Source organism: Sciurus carolinensis, chromosome 8 (genome assembly GCF_902686445.1).
Source record: "Sciurus carolinensis chromosome 8, mSciCar1.2, whole genome shotgun sequence".
Classification (NCBI taxonomy): Eukaryota; Metazoa; Chordata; class Mammalia; order Rodentia; family Sciuridae; genus Sciurus; species Sciurus carolinensis.
The window spans coordinates 147,394,376-147,411,762 of NC_062220.1; the positions used below are offsets into that span (position 1 = coordinate 147,394,376).

At 41.6% G+C, this 17,387-nt stretch overlaps 1 protein-coding gene across 1 annotated transcript in view; it reads left to right on the forward strand.

Annotated features, from left to right (window-relative positions):
- Kntc1 (kinetochore associated 1) overlaps positions 1 to 15,663 on the forward strand; it is a 79,518-nt gene extending 63,855 nt beyond the window's left edge. The window contains 13 exon segments of the mRNA XM_047562543.1: positions 1,575 to 1,653; positions 3,072 to 3,190; positions 3,590 to 3,725; positions 4,310 to 4,405; positions 4,768 to 4,824; positions 7,140 to 7,194; positions 7,278 to 7,341; positions 8,613 to 8,742; positions 9,805 to 9,894; positions 10,920 to 11,065; positions 12,915 to 13,005; positions 13,869 to 13,977; positions 14,426 to 15,663. Coding sequence (XP_047418499.1) covers positions 1,575 to 1,653; positions 3,072 to 3,190; positions 3,590 to 3,725; positions 4,310 to 4,405; positions 4,768 to 4,824; positions 7,140 to 7,194; positions 7,278 to 7,341; positions 8,613 to 8,742; positions 9,805 to 9,894; positions 10,920 to 11,065; positions 12,915 to 13,005; positions 13,869 to 13,977; positions 14,426 to 14,436 — 1,183 coding nt within the window. The 3' untranslated portion in view covers positions 14,437 to 15,663.
- The last annotated feature ends 1,724 nt before the right edge of the window (positions 15,664 to 17,387 follow it).

Sequence of the window (17,387 nt, forward strand, 5' to 3'; positions counted from 1 at the left end):
ACCTTGATGTCCAATAGAAATCTTACCTATACATTTTTCAGATGTTGGCTTTTCAAAAGCTGACTAGATAAAACTTTGGGCAGTCTTTGAGAAGACTCAGTTCATTGATATAGGCTATAAGTGTCTCTGGTGGAAGAAATCAGAGACAGCAGGATCAAGAATTTCCCAACTGTCAAGCTCCTACAGGTGTCGAGGGTTCCTAGGTTATCTTTATATCTCAGGTAAAGGACAACTCCTTTATTAGCTTGGACTTTGGCACCAGCCCTCTCTGTACTCTCTTACCCTGATAGAGGCTCAAATATGGGCCACTGGATTCTTTTTGTCCTTCTGACCTAATGCCGAGACCAAGAAAGATAAGGTTGCTTTCATCCAATATGCTTAGTGATTGCTTGTGGCTTACTCTTGAGAAGACTGTATCTGGACCTAAGTCGAAAAGAATGTGGTGACTCATAAATGATGCTTGGCATAGGCATGGGAGAGGGCATGGTGGCACACATGCCAACTTTTTGCCATTCCCGACCTAGGCCAAAAGTAGGTCAAGTGGCTCGTGAGACCCTGCACTCTGCTGCAGCCCTGGGAATCTGATCGTGAGATGAGACTTGCATAGAGAAACCCAAGAAAATAATCTCTCCCGGTTTAGAGCAGAACTGACTTAACACCCACTCCCTGTCCTCCTTGCCTCTGGACCCCTTCCTCACCCTTAGTCATTTTTTTCCCCCAAGTCTGGGGATTAAACCTAGGGCCTTGCACATGCTAGGCAAGCACTCTACCACTGAGCTACACCTCCAACCTTTTTATTATTATTGGTCTTTTTATTATTATTTTTATTATTATTTTAAATGTTTATGGACCTCATTTTATTCATTTTTTTATGTGTGGTGCTGAGGATCGAACCCAGTGCCTCACACATGCTAGGCAAGCGCTCTGCCACTGAGCTACTGCCCCAGGTCCAGCCCCTTGCTTGGTCTTTTAAGGGCAGTTGCACCTTTGTCCAAGCAAGAGGAGCTCCTGGTGTGTCTAGCCTACCAGCCAGATGGCGAGTCTTCACCAGAAACAATTCAAAGAGGGAAGACAATGAGGACAAGTCCCAGAAGCACCCTTTATGCAAACTTCCTGCCTTTTCCAGCTGAGTCTGCTCCAACCCTCTCCCTGTGCCTCTTATTCTTCTAAGAGCCGCCCACCAGCCCTGAGGCTACAGATTAAAATGAGCCACTTACAAGGTCCTGGGTACTACTAAAACAGAAATTCACTTCTGTTATAGACAGTGTACTTCTCAGCTGTGGTTTATGACAGTTCTTAAGTAGAATTTAAATTGTCAAAGACTGGCTATCTGTTTTATTGACTAGTAGGCCAAGGCCTGGCATTTATCGTATATACTATCCTCTTTAGCTATGAAGTTATGCAAAAGATTAAGCGTCTTTTAAGGAAAAGCAAAAATATCATTGACCCATAATCCTTCTGACCTACATGTGGGATGTCTGATGACTTTTACTGTGGACAGAAATGCAGGTCTATCGATGTGGTAATCTATCCACTAGGTTTCAAAATGAATGTAACTGAAATTTTCTTTCCAGAGCCGTGTATCTTCTCCTGTCTCACCCAATTGATTATAGTTCAAGAATGCTGTTTGTGTGTGCGACATCCGCTACAACTGTAAGTAAGCTCTACAAACTTAATCAGAACCCTTGTGAGCATCTCAGCTTAACATGTTTTTCCTGTGTATTTACCTTGCTCACTTTTGTAACAGGTGGTTCAGATAACGCTCACTTACTAAAAGTAATAAGTACTTATTTTAATTTATAAACAAGGGTTATTAAATCCAGTATGCTTCATTTAGCACTGGCCTCTAAGGTCCACTTAGCAGACCAAATAGTGACCTATTGACAACCCTCTCAGGTTTGGGCCATTCTGGATTATTAACCTCAGCCTCACACCCCTCCATCACCTGAGTTTGGCTCTAGTCACCTACTAAACTTTAGCGAGACCCTGGGAAAGGCAGCACAGCTGCTTTGGGCACCAGGCTTTGTGTATAGAATCATCTTCTGGGGCACCTGGAGCAGAGAAGAGGGGTGCAGAGCTGCTGGGCAAGTGATCCTTGGGAGGAAATGGGGAGAGTCTGATGCTGAATGTGAGTCCCTTGCACATTAGCTTGTCTTTCGGCAAAAATGGTATTTCCTGAAGAGTAGCTGGTTAGCTCAGCTCAGATGGCACTTTTCCTCCTGCTGCAGTGGGCTTTATGGGAACTTCATTTTCCACACAAGAGTATTAATGAATACATTATAATTAATATTAACCTGTAATCAAATGTAAATTCTTATTAATATAATATATATCCAAGAGTTGTGGTTTAATAAGTGTGTGGGGGGGGGGGTGTGGAACCCAGAGCCTCGGTCTTGCTAGGCAAGTACTTTACCCTGTGCTACATCCCCAACCTATAAAGTCAGTTTTCAGAGCTTCATCAAGAACATTCTTAAGTAAAAGTCATCTTTGTGGGTTTTTTGTCCTCTTTACTGGGGATCAAACCCAGGGGTGCTTTATCACTGAACTATATCCCCAGCCCTTTTTTTGGTTTTTATTTTGAGACAGTCTCTCTTAAGTTGCCAAGGCTGGTGTCAAACTTGTGGTCCTCCTGTCTCAGCCTCCCAGATCACTGGGGTTACAGGTGTGGCCACCATGCCCAGCTCACCCTTGGTTTTAGTGCTGGGAGTGCGTGCCTGTGAGTACAATAGCTACTGGGACAGTGGGTTTCCTGCCTGTGTCCTGCCAGCACTTTCATCCACCACTGCTTTTGCACCATCAGTGCAAATATTAACAGTATAAAAGGCAAAAAAAAATCTAGTATTAGAATGAAAATAGTTTTGACCCTTTTCCTGCTGAAACTTCAGAAGTTCCCCTCTAGGACCAGGGACTGCATGCTGAGAACCACTGTTCTCCACTGTGCATTCCTGAAGGACAGAGATCAGCTTTAAGGAAAAAAAAAAAAATGTTGCTGGTGCTGGCCAGCTTGACACCCGTTTACCTAACTGCAGCCTGCAGGCGTGTCTGTCTCCAGCCCTGTTTTGGTTTTGCAGACATTGGGCATGCGTCAATTAACTTTTGCCCACAAAACGAGAGCTCTTCAATGTCTTCTGTATTTGGCTGACAAGGAAACTATAGAATCTCTCTTCAAAAAACCCATTGAAGAAGTAAAGTAAGTAAAATTTGTTGAATTGTATTAAGAAATGGAAAAGATTTTTTTTTTTAACTGTAACTTTTAAAGTCTCTTAATTTATTAGAGTGCTTTTGAGTAGCTGTCAGTGTAGTCTTGTTGTCTTGACTAGCCTTAACATTTTGGCAAAGGGGAAATAGGCCTTTGGGAACATCTTCTCTCCATTATTTCTTAGCAGTATTCAGAGACTGAATATTTTCTTCATCTTCCTGAAATTGATTGCCATCTAATAGTACATTCTGTGAATATATTTAAAGCCCAAAATGGACAGTTAACAACAAACTGGCCTCATACCTCCTTGTTGCTTTTGCTTTTTTTTTTTTTTAAATGCTGCAAATGTGGCCTATGAGAATGAGTCTTACAAACACATCTGTTTTCCAGATCCTATTTGAAATGTGTAACTTTCCTGGCAGTCTTTGAGACGTTGAATATCCCCATCACTTATGAATTATTTTGCAACAGTCCTAAAGAAGGAATGGTTAAAGGCCTGTGGAAGAACCATAGCCACGAGCCTATGGTACGTAGAGCCAGCGGGTGTGGGCTTTGGTCTTCACATGTGGTATCACACCACTCAGCTGACCCCCACTGCTTGAGGTCCTGAGAGACCCCTTCTCCCTAAGCAGGTCCCCTGGCCTTTCCTGCCTCCCTGTCCCAACATGTGGATGGCCGTGGTAACATGAAAACTCCCCTTTGTTTCTGTGAAAGCCAGGCTGTTGTCCCTGCCAATATTAAGAGAGAGCACGTTAGTCCCCTCCCAGGCTTGTTAAGGCGGGAGGCCATCTGTCCTCCTCCAGAGAGGGGGTGTCCTCTCTTTTCTACTTAGTTACCTTTGGGAACTTGGTGTCAGAGGCAGTTGGAGTCCAGGGCGGGCAAACTTCTTGGGTAGAAGAAAGACAAAAGGAAATTCTAATTCTTTCCGTAGAAAGAGGCTTTCATTGAAATTGGGCAGTAGGCATTGTAGATGATGCACCCATCTTGGATTTTAAGCTACCCTTCCTTTCTCAGAGGTCTTTGGACTTAGTGATGTCTCAGAACAACATGATTACTTTCTTCTCCCTTTTCTTTCTTTCTTTTTTCCAATTTGTTTTTGTTTGACTTCAGGCGGTAAGATTAATAACAGAACTTTGTTTAGAATACAACATCTATGACCTGAAGCTTTGGAATGGACTCCTGCAAAAGCTTCTTGGCTTCAATATGGTAAGACTAAGGATTTCTGGAAACTCGTACATGGCATCCCCTACACATTCCAAATTGGCACCTGTTACCAAGGGGGTACATGCTGAAAATGTCCACTGCCACCAAGCTCCTGCCAAACTGATGGAGCATGGTGTTAGGCCAGAGAAAGTGCAAACTCAGAAATGACCTACAATGTGCTGGAAATGCTTGGAAATCTGGCCTTTTCTGATATTTATGAACTTACAGTGAACTTCTTTGGCAGTGTTTGTGGAAGATGGACTTTTATAATTATTGCTTTTAAAACACTAAGAACCTGATATTTCATGTTGAAACTTTCCATTTTGGTGGTCTTTTACAACTTCTCATTTTCTTTCTTTCTACAGATTCCTTATCTAAGGAAAGTTTTAGCAGCCATTTCTAGTATTCATTGTTTATGGCAGGTAGGTATTTTTTTAAATTAAATATCATGAAATTCAGTTTTACCTTTGCTGGCCTTGTGACTGCTGGGTGCATTGAATTAAACAGTCAGGGCCAGGCCTCAGTAAAGAACAGAATGGGAAAGGAAAAAAAACCAGTATAGATCACCCTGTAGGATTATGCTCCAGAGTCCTCAGCTCACATCTTGTCTCCTGAAAGATGGTGCTCTCCTGAGTTCTCCAGGCCTCGGGAGCCAAGCCTTGGTGTGGCCTTTAAAACACCTGGTCTCTGCTCTTAACATCTGTCACAGTGTAATTCATTACCTATGTCGGACTGCCCCAGTAGACCTTGAAATCCTCAGAGTCAGACACCACGTCTTATTTATTTTTTCTAAATTTTGCAAGTTGTATACACATTATCACTGGGTACCATTATCATTATGTATCATTATATATTATTTAGAAATATGTAGTTTATTATAAGCTTACTGAATCAGAATATGGAAGTATACTGAGTAGAAACACAAAGATTCTTCTTTACTATTTCTCTTCACACTTATCTCCCCAAACCACTGCTTATAATTTCTTATATGTCCTCCTAGAGCTTTCTGTTGTACAAGTATATAGGCATGTGTGTAAACATTTGTACACACTTAAGTGCTCTTACTTTCTAGACAGAGTGCTTCTTCACGTAACAGTGGTATCTAGGAGACTGTTCCATATTAAGATATTTATAAGTGTGTGTGTGCATATTTATATGTGTATATATAGATATAGAGAGAGTTGTTTTTTTTTTTTTAATTAAGGTAAGATTCACCCTGTAGGTATACAGGTGTGTGGTTTCCAGTGTATTCACAAAGTTGTGTGGCCGTCACCATTATCCAGTACTGGAACATTCTCCTCTCCCCAGAGAGACTTCATATCCGTTAGCAGTGACTCCCCATTCTCTCCTTCCTCCAGCCCCCACACACTTATGTACTGTCTGTCTGTGGGTTTCTCTGTTCTGGACCAGGAACCCTATAATAGTTGGCCTTTTGTGTATGACTTGTTTCACTTAGCATACTGCTACATTATAGCATTTCTTCTATCAGGGAATAATGTTCCATTGTGTGTGGATATACTGCCTATCCTTCTTCCATGGGGGTTGGTGTTAGGGCACGACCACCGCTGCGGCCACCCTGTGGACACCAAAATCTTTGGATGCTGAAAGATGGCCTAGCATATGCACAGAACCTGCACACATCCTCCTGTGTGCTTTATCTCTAGGTCACTCACAATGCCTCATGTAATGTAAATGCTGTATATAGAGTTGCTATGCTACACTGTTTTTTTATTTTTAATTTTTATTTATTTTTTGGTGGTGCTGGGGACTGAACCCAGGGACTTGTGCATTCAAATCAAGCACTCTACTAACTGAGCTATATCCCCAGCCCCTAAAATATTTTTTAGTTGTCAATAGACCCTTATTTTATTTATTTCTATGTGGTGCTGAGGATCGAACCCAATGCCTCACACATGCTAGGCAAGCCCTATTGCACTGAGCCACAACCACAGCCCTGCTATGCTGTACCACTTAGGGACTAATGACAAGGAAACAAGTCTGTACATGTTCAGTAAGGACACAGTTTTCCCCCCAAATACGTCCCACCCTCAGTTGATTGTTTCCATGGATGCAGAACCCAAGGATTCAGAGAGTGAACTCTTCTGCATTTTATTTACCCATTCATCCATTGGTCGATATTTGGACTGTGTCAACTTTGGTTTTTATGAATAACGTGGCAGTGAACATTTGTCTACAAGTTTTTATGTAGACACAAGTTTTCCTTTGAGTGTGTACCTAAGAGTGGGATTGTTGGGTCTTGTGGTATCTGTTTTTTGCCTTTTGAGTCATCTCATTATTTTCCATTCTTAATTATCCTCCATAATCTTCATCGCATGGAGTAAAGTATGCCAGAAGTCACTTAAGCACTCCTCTGCCCTTGGGAGTCTATTCTTACTCACTTTCTTGAAATTCCTTCTCATGTCACCTTCCTCCTTTCCTGTGGCCCAGACATGATGTCTGACACAAAATAGACAGTGTTAATTTTGTTTTCTGAGTTGAATTTTGACACTTTGTGACAAATGGAACAAATGACTCAGCCAAGAGTATATAAAAAGATCCTGAAGTATACAGTTATGAAGAAAATGATCCTAGAATCTTAATGACCTCCACCACAGTGAAAGCAGTTTTTGGTTTGGGTCTTAGCACCCAGAACCCACGTGTGCACAGTTGCATGGCTGCAGCGCCAAAAGTTCATAATGCCCTGGACATGAATTCTTTACCGCGCTTGTGTCTGCAGGTTCCCTACTTCAGCAAAGCTTGGCAGCATGTGATACAGATCCCACTGCTCTCAGGTACTTTTCTGTCCTTGGGAACATTGACAGTAGCGTTTTGTACTTGAGTACCTGCGTGCGTCATTGTTGTTTTTTATCTTCAGCCTCTTGTCCTTTAAGACCCAGTCAGTTATCAGATTGCTGTGAGAGTCTCATCGCTGTCCTGGAGTAAGTAAAATGTCTGTCCTCCTTCCAAGAAAGTAGAATCCGTTGCCTGTAAAATTCCTTTCTAGGGGCTGGGGTTGTGGCTCAGTGGTGGAGCTCTCGCCTCACACGTGTGAGTCACCGGGTTCCATAATCAGCACCACATAGAAATAAATAAATAAAGATATTGTGTACGTCTACAACTAAAAAATATTTTTTAAGAAAAATTCCTTTCTAGGAGACCTCTCTACCAGCACAGTGGTCCCCCCCTTTGCTGAGTTTTACTTCTGTGGTTTCAGTTATCTGTTGTCAACCTTAGTCTGAAGATATTCAATGAAAGATTTCAGAAACAATCCATACATTTTTAAATCACACCCCATTCTGAACAGCATGATGAGGGCTCATGCCTCCCTACCAGGATGTAAATCTTCCCTCCGTCCAGCCTGCCCATGGGCATACACTGCCCAGCCACAATCGCCCAGTACCCCTCTCAGTTATCTGATCAGCTGTCATGGTATCACAGGGCTTGTGTTCAAGTAAGCCTTATTTTACTTACTAATGGCCCCAAAGTGCAATCGTGGGGATGCTCTTAATTTCATTATAAGTGAATAAATATATTATTCTTATTGTTCTATTTTATTATTGTTATTACTAATTTCTTACTTTGCCAAATCTATAAGTTAAACTTTATCCTAAATGCATATTTTATCTATCTAAATGTGTAAATCTATATCTACATAGTACTCTCTGTGGTTTTAGGCATCTTCTGAGGGTCTTGGAATATACCTCCCATAGATAAGGGGGGACGACTGTAATTCCTTTTTCTCTGGAAGTCAAGTGTAATGTTTATTTTTATAGAAAAAAATTGTTTTAGTTTTTACAGTGTTTGCTTTCCTATGTGGTGCTTTCCAGTTCCATAGTGAACTGAACTCCTAGACAGCCTCTGAAATTAGTACCTTTTGTAAATATAAGTGTAGCGTGCCATTTGTGACTACCCTAAATCCTACAGTGTTGTCTCACAGGTTTCTGGGTCCTCTAAGAGTTTATCGTATGCATCCTTAGACACAATCACGGCAGATGGACAGTGCTCTGTATTCCCGTTGGTAAATTTCTTTGTTCTGTGTGGAGTGCCACTAAACACTAGAGTTACCCATCACTAAGCACATGTTACTATCAGTGCTTTGAGGTTTAAGATTGTTCAAAGTTTGGACAGGTAACGTCTATGGAAAGCTAGGAGGGCCAGTCAGTTTAGGAAGTCTGATAGGTCTTTAACTGATTAACATGCTTTCTTAAAGATGTCCGGTTTCCTGTGATCTCGACACGATGGGAATCGCCAGGCAGTACTTCCAGTTGGAGCTTCCAGCTTTTGCATTAGCTTGTCTGATGCTCATGCCCCACTCAGAAAAAAGACACCAGCAAATTAAGGTATCTTGCACATTGTACTCCGGTTGCCAAGGAAATGGAAGGTCTCACATTGCACATCCTTCACAAAAGGCCACATTTTCTTTTCACCAAACCTATAAAGCATGAGTAAGTCAGTATGGGTGAGGCAGAAGGCTTGTGTAGGGGTTGAGTGGGAGGTAAGACAGAAAGATAGATTGAGGTCCACCTGAGGGATGTCTTGAGAGACTTCTTTCTCTGTGGGAACAATTGATTTTCTTAGAAGAACAAATAAAATGATAAAGTCAGTATCTTAGAAGGACCATTAACTCATGTACACTTGATGAGAGGAGAGAGATGGCAGAAAGGAAAACTCCCAGGAAGCTCTTGCATTTGAGTAGAATTTTAACTCACTTGATCCATACATAAGAACCTGTGGGTAGGCTGCAGAAGCTGGAGGGTAAGAACACAAGACAGGGCAATGACATTGAACAAGATGGGGAGGCCCAGAGGAGGACAGCCCGATTTAGCAGCTGGATAGGAGAGATAAGAGTCAGATTTCAAATGTGGGTTCTTAACAAAGGAAGCCTTGAGCATTTTGAGGAGAGAACTTTTAAAAATAACTAACCCTCACTTCCCTTGATACAAGAACAAATAGAACAAAGCATTTTGAAATGTTTCAGTTATTTCTTCCCCAGTAGATAAGGCAGTAGATAGAGATTTATATAAATGAATATGCATGTTTTCTATTTGTCACTTGGTCTATTAATTGCATTTTTTAAAAGCCATCTGTGCTTGTCTTTGACATTTTTTTCTTTTCTGATTATTCATAAACTCATGTCTTGTTTCTTCTCAACATTTCAGTGTTTAAATAGATTGTCTTTAGCACTTAGGACAACAAAATTCCTGATAAACAGCTCTGACTTTTGGAATAAGTAATTATAAAATACTTTTTTCCTTATTTCAGTAATTTTTGGTCAATGGAAGTGACTTTTTTTTCCTATATTAGAAAATGTTTAAGATATTTCTGAGTTAAAAATGAAAACTTCCAATTCCAGAAATTGATAGTAATAATACTTTTTAAAATTGTGCTTGATTTTTTTCTAGAATTTTCTGGGCTCATGCAATCCTCAGATCATCTTAAAGCAGTTAGAAGAACACATGAGTGAAGGCCAATTAGCAGGATTTTCACATCAAGTAAGAGGCATTTTCCATCTCCTTTTTGCTATGAAAAATTTGATCCTAGAAGGGAATCCTCTTCAGGCTGATGTGGCTTAGTGGTAGAACACTTGCCTAGTATGCACAAGGCCCTGGGTTCCGTCTCCAGCACCAAACACACACCCAAAAGAAGGTAATCATTTTCCCCAAAAAAAGATTAAGCAGGAAACTACTATCTCCAACTCTTTGTTAATATATAAAATTATTTTGTGTTTATTAAACTTAAGTAGTTTGGTTTTTTTTTTAAAGGTAGGGACCCTGCCAGGCATGGTTGTACACATCAATAATTACAGCAGCTGGGGAGGCTGAGTCAGGAGGGTTGCGAGTTCAAGACCAACCCGAGCAACTTAGCAAGACCCTGTCTCAAAATAAAAGGGGCTGGGATATAGCTCAGTGGTAGAGCACCCTTAAGTTCAATCCCCAGCTCCACAAGAAAAAAGAAACAAAAGACAGATCCTGGCTGTCTTGTTTACTACTGTATTCAATGGAAAATTTGTAGCCTTAAGTGCTTGTAATTGTAAACAGACTTCTCATTAAAAGTCCCAAAGTGCTTAACAATAACTTTCTATTTATTTATTGTATACTATGCTGGGCCAAAGTGTTCCCCTTTTCACCCCTTCCAAAAACAGGCTTAGTCCCAACATAGGTGATAGTTCAACTTGTTTTTTGGTTTTTTTTTTCCTTTTCTTTTTTTTTTTGGGTGCTGGGGATCGAACCCAGGGCCTTGTGCTTACAAGGTAAGCACTCTACCAACTGAGCTATCTCCCCAGCCCCTTTTTTTTTTAATATATTTTTTTAGTTGTCAATGGATCTTAACTTTTTTAGTTTCTTTATACGTGGAGCTGGGAATTGAACCCAGTGCTTTACACATGCTAGGCAAGTGCTCTACCACTGACCCACGACCCCAGCCCTGGTTCAACTTCTGATTGTCAGAAAGTCTTAGCACTGAATAAAGACTTGGAAATTTACACATTTTTAATATAATGATACCTTTCATCCTGTAGATTAGAAATCTGATCTTGAATAATGTCATAAATAAGAAGGAGTTTGGGATTTTGGCAAAGACAAAGTACTTCCAAATGTTGAAGTTGCATATGATAAATGCCAACAACATCACTGAACTAGTACACTATTTGGCAAATGAATTAAGGTAAGTTAATCGGGCAGACAACTTTCTTTTTTTTTTCTTCTTCTCCCCCCCACCTTTTAAAATTTTTATTTTTACAGACTGCATTTTGATTCATTGTACACAAATGGGGTACAACTTTTCATTTCTATGGTTGTACACAATGTAGATTCACACCATTCATGTAATCATATAAGATAATAATGTCTGTCTCAGTCCACTATCTTTCCTTTCCCCACCGTCTCCCACCCCATTTCTCTCTACACAATCTAAAGTTCCTCCATTCTTCTCTTGCCACCTCCTCCCCTTATGTATCATCATCCACTTATCAGAGAAAGCATTTGGCCTTTAGTCTTTTGGGTTTGGCTTATTTCACTTAGCACGATATTTTCCAATTCCTGCACTTACTAGCAAATGCCATAATTTTATTCTTCTTTATGGCTAAGTAATATTCCATTATATACATATATATATATATATATATATATATATATATATATATATATATATACCACAGTTTCTTTATTCATTCATCAATTGAAGAGCATCTAGGTTGGTTCCACAATCTAGCTATTGTGAATTGAGCTGTTATGAACATTGATGTGGCTGCATCACTGTAGTATGCTGAATTTAAGTCCTTTGGGTATAAACCAAAGAGTGGGATAACTGGGTCAAATGGTGGGTCAATTCCAAGTTTTCTGAGGAATCTCCATACTGCTTTCCAGAGTAGCTGCACCAATTTGCAATTCCACCAGCAATTCGTGAGTGTGCCTTTTTCCCCACATCTAAGCCAACATTTATTATTGCTTGTGTTATTGATAATAGCCATTCTAATTAGAGTTAGATGAAATCTTAGGGTGGTTTTAATTTGCATTTCTCTAATTACTAGGGATGATGAGTACTTTTTCATATATTTATTGATCACTTATATATCTTGTTCTGTGAAATGTTGGGCAAACAACTTTCTACTGAATTTCCTTAAGATGTATCTTTGTTTTGGAGGAAAATGTGAAACAATTGTAGAGCTGTGTGGTTGTAATTAATAGCTACAAATACTAAACTAAAAGTTGGGCACGGTGGCGCCCACCCGTAATCCCAGGGGCTTGGGTGGCTTAGGCCGGAGGATCTCGAGTTCAAACCAGCCTCAGCAAAGGCAAGGCTCAGTGAGACCTTGTCTCTAAATAAAATATAAAATAGGACTGGGGATGTGGCTCAGTGGTTGAGTCCCCTGAGTTCAATCCCTGGTCAAAAAATAAATACTAAACTAGAGCACATTCCCAGAAGTTAGTCATCTTGTCCTTTGTCATCCAAGCATGGACTTGGAATCAGATTAGACCCGCTTTCTAAATCCCCACAACATGAGTCTCAGTCCTGCCCCAAGCCCGCCCTGGTCCTGGGATGCCTGTTCAGAGTGCTGACGGCTTTGGGTGACGCAGAGCTTTTGCTCAGCCTCCTTGTCTCACTTTCCAGCACCCTCAGATCTGGAAAGTCAGCTGCTAGGATAGAACCGGGAGCGGACAGGAAAGTGAAGAGGAGATGGAAGAAGGCTGGCGCCTTAAAGGGGAGCATGCGGTCAGGACTGAGTGGCCACCGGTCCATTCCTGCCTCTGACCCAACTGCTGGTCACGAGAGGCGTCTCTGTCCCATCGCCACACCGGGGATGCTTTCTGCTTGTTCACCCTTGCGATCCAGCCATCATTACGTGTTGTCATTTGTGAACGAGTGTGTTCTCAGAGGTCTGATTGATGGAGTACGCAGTTTGATAAATACGGACATCTTCTACGCTTGGGAAGCCATCCCCACAATGAAGAGAGCCAACATTCACCACCCCCAGGGACTTTCTCACAACTCCCTTTTTTTTCTGATTCCACAGTTTAGATGAAGCTTCAGCCTTGATAACTGAGTATTCAAAGCACTGGGGAAAACCTGTGCCTCTGAACGCGGCTCCCCGGGAAGTCCTGGAGGTAAGGCTAGCGATGATTAGGCTCTCAGCCGACACCATTCCCACCTCTGTGATCTTGAAACTGACCCTGGCGTTCTGGACATTTTTACACGTGTGTATACAATCCTGCATCGCTTAGGGCTAAGTTCTGAGAAACGTGTTATGCAAATGTCATGGAATGTGTTCGCCCAAACCCAGGTGGTCTGAGTGAATTGCTGACGGGGGTCTCTTGGTATGGTCTGGAGATGGAAGGCACAAGGTGTGTGAGGCTGCTGCCAGCACAGCGTGGCAGGCTGCTCTGTGCAGCACACTCTAAAACAGTGACAAAAGCGTGTGTGCAGTGAGCACGTAAACGTAACAGTTGACTGTCATCGTCAGCCTGTGTACCATCGTAATTGTATGTGCTATGCTTTTTATACAGCTGGCAGCACAGTGGGATTTTTTGCCAGCTTCCCACAAACGTGAGTCGTGCTTCACCCTGTACCTGACAGTCAAGGTGTCCTTAGGCGGTGGGAAGGTTTGGGCTCCCTTACAATCTGAGAGCACCGCCACTGTGTGTGCAGACACCTCTGACCAGAATGTCACTATGCAGCCCTTCTCGCCTGGAGTCCTGGCCCAGAAGTCCTGAGGCCTTGGTTCTCTTCTGAGCTGTGCCAGCGGGCAGCAGATGACTCAGGCGAGCCGCTTGGCCCGGGTGGGCCTTAGTCCCATGGTCTCCTCGACGCTTCCAGCACCACGAGTTCTTGGGAAGTGCAGTTTCTCATACTGAAGCAAAAAAAGCTAGTACATTTTAAAAGGCACAGATTACTGTCGTGCTCACAGTGATTACTTTTTTAATATTTTCTCTTCCTAAGTACCTAAGACATGTATGTACCCTACCTATAGAAAGAAGAGGCTCACGAAAGAGCAAACAAGGCTACCCTGAGTCCCGAAATCTCACTGTCCAGACAGAGATCTCTGTTAACATCGTGTTGGACATCTCTCCAAATTTTCTGTAAATAAAATATGCACATAAATTAATTTTCATACCTATATTTACTTAAAAATAAGTAAATAATATAAACTTAAACATAAGGCAAAATGTTTACTTTGATCATGCTTTGCTATTTCTAGTAACCCTGACATGACGTTTCTTTACTCCTGTGCAGATCAAGCGAGTTAAAATAAACTTACATTCTGTTCGTTCCCATCAGTAACTAAGATCGTTCACTTCCAGTCCATTGTGCTCAGTGGCATAAGATTGCTTTTTTCAAAAAGGGAGTTTTCATTTAGGAAATAAATTAGTTGCCCTTAAAATATGTTTCTTCCTAGCCAAATGTCTAAAATGCTAACTAATTTTCAATGTACATTTTTATCATTACAGTTAAGTTCAATAGTTTATCTGACCATTTTCTACTTTAAAAACTGACACATAAAATATCCTTTTGTTTCTTCCCATTTAGACGTTTCTTAGTGGATTATAGTAAATCATCGAACCTTTTTTCAAAAATGACAAGAGGAAGTTTGGAGTCTACTACTAACTGCCCGTATTTATTATAATTTGTAAATTGTACAATCTATACATCATAACTATTTGTCAATCGTTATCCCACAAGGAATAACTAAGATGCTCAATATTAGCATAATTATCCCATAGAGAACTCATATCCTGGATTAATAAATAACTTCATTGCTGTTTCCTTGTATAATTTATAGACTGAGTTATAGACTGTTTTCTTGCACCTTACATGAAGGAAGCAAAATGCAAACAGTTTGCTTTCTTCAAGAAAAGCAAATCCCTAAATCCTGCTTATTCCATTTATAAAAATTAAAATATCAATCATAACATATTCTAAGTCCACACTTACGTAATTTTAGTTGTAGTGTGTATCAGTCAGTGGCAAGTCAGAAAGACATGCCAAGCCGGAAAGGGTTTGATGTCAGAGATTGGCTACAAAAATTCTTAAAAGGACTGAAGGACTAAAGGAGAGATTAAGAGGGAAGCTAGGGAAAAGACGTTTGTACGCCTGTGATCCAGAGCTGCTCCTGCCCCTGGATTGGAACCCAAACCCACATTTACCACCAAGCCATTGGAGCTGCCGACGCCTCGCTGCACTCAGAAGCCTGGGACTTTCCACAACACCAGTAGCTCGTAGCTGCTGTGCCCAGCCACCACCCAAAGGGGAAAGAGGTAGCTCTTCTCATTCTTGTGTCAGCACCTAGCAGTGACCCAACCAAAGACAGGCAACGTCAGATGGGTTCTGTCAGTCAAGGAGTTTTCCCTGGAGAATGCAGCCGGAGCACTGGAAAAGGGAGAAGAGCCGGAGCAGGCATGAGCTGGGCCAGTGCAAAGGGGCTGGAGACCCCAGGGGCTTGTGGTCTTCTTAGGCGGGAACGGAGCAGATGAGCTTGATGTTGCAGGAAGACAAACCTGACAGCTGCAGGGCAGTGAAGTGGCTGGAAGACCACAGATGCTCCCAGCTGGAGTCCGTTGAGACTGCCTGGGAAGAGGTGGCGTGTCTAGATGAGATGCCTGGCAGTGGAGCAGGAGGTGAGATCAGAGACCAACGGCACAGGAAGACACGGGGAGAGGGATAAGTCACAAAATGACACAGTTATTCCCATTCCCTCTGGTGTTTATAGTGCCCGACATTCTTCTTTTTTGAGATCTAAGATTAAAGAAGGGCTATTTCTAACTCCACTTTGGTGCTTGCTCATTAAATGCATTCATTAATCACTGGAGATTTGTCTCTGATGCTAATTGTTCCATCTCCTTTAGGGAATCTTAATTTTGTGTTGCGACTCACATCCTTTTCAAATTAAGAGAAAGTGAGAGAGCAAATTGGTGATAGCTTTCAGACCAATTAAAATTAAAAAAACTACTTGAATAAGTAGTTTTTGGTGGGATTATTTTTCCTTTTAAAAAGCAATGCAGGGCTGGGGTTGTGGCTTAGTGGTAGAGCACTTGCCTAGCATGTGTGAGGCACTGGGTTCGATTCTCAGCACCACATAAAAAAAATATATTGTTCATCCACAGCTAAAAATATTTTTTAAAAAAAGGTAATGCAGTCAGGTGTGGTGGTGCACACCTGTAATCCCAGCAGCACGGGAGGCTGAGGCAGAAGGATTGCAAGTTCAGAGCCATTCTCAGCAACTTAGGCCCTAAGCAACTCAGCAAGACTGTCTCTAAATAAAATACAAAAATAGGCTGGGGATGTGACTCAGTGGTTAAGCGCCCCAGGGTTCAATCCCTGATACCCCTTCTCCAAAAAAGTAATGCAGTTGGGTGTGGTGCATACCTCTAATCCTAGTAGCTCGGGAGGCTGAGGCAGGAGGATCACCAATTCAAGACCAACCTCAGCAATGTGGCAAGACTGTAAGCAACTTAGTGAGACCCTATCTCAAAATGAAAAGGGCAACTTAGTGAGACCCTATCTCAAAATGATGTGGGTCAGTGATTAAGTGCCCTTAAGTTCAATCTCCAGTTCCAAAAATAATAATAATAATAATAATAATGCAGCCAGGTGCAGTGGTGCACACCTGTAATCTCAGCAAATTGGGAGGTTGAGGCAGAGGATTTTGGGGATGTAGCTCAGTGGTAAAGTACTGGGTTTGATCCTCAGTACAAAAATAATAAAATGTATTACAGTATATGGTATATGTATAATTAATAAAGTCATTATTTTTAGAAAAGATTTGGGGTGATCAATAAAGTCATCTTTCATAAACAGTGTTTGGGATGATGAAAATGTTTTGGAACTAGAGGTGATGGCCTCACGCTATAGTGAGTGGTCTGAAAGTGAATCTGAATCATTCGCCTTAATTTTATGTCGTATTTCACCTCAAATATAAAAGCTTGTGAGAGACTTTTTTGTACCACTCCTCTTGCTGAGTACAGCTATAAAACCTGCACAAGAGAAGACTGAAAGGTAGAGAAATGAGGAAGACCAGCTAGCGACCTCAGGACCAAAGGGCAACACAGTGGCAAGCTTCCTGGATTTTCTTTTTGCTTCATATGTCCCAGACTTAATGCCAGCATCCTGGAAATCCAGGGGGCACAGATGGGAAAAGTCCCAGCAAAAAGCACTCCCTCCAACCACAGGATCAGGAAGAAAGCAGCGTAGCTAACACTAACTGCTCCACTCCAGTCACACACCCAGGAAAAATGGCACACAGCCTATACAGTTTGAATTGATGAGCTTTATGAAATGTAAGTTATATGTCAACAAGCTGTTGGAAACCAGTGATACATGGGTGAAGTGACCTGGAAGTTTACACAAAACCCCTCTGTCATGGTCTCTGGGAAGGGAACAGAGATTTGAGGCCAGAGAGGAGTGTGTTGTCCTGTATACTTTCCACAGTTGATCAGTTTTTGTTAGAGCCAGGCATGCTGGCACACACCTGTACACTCAGCAACATGGAAGG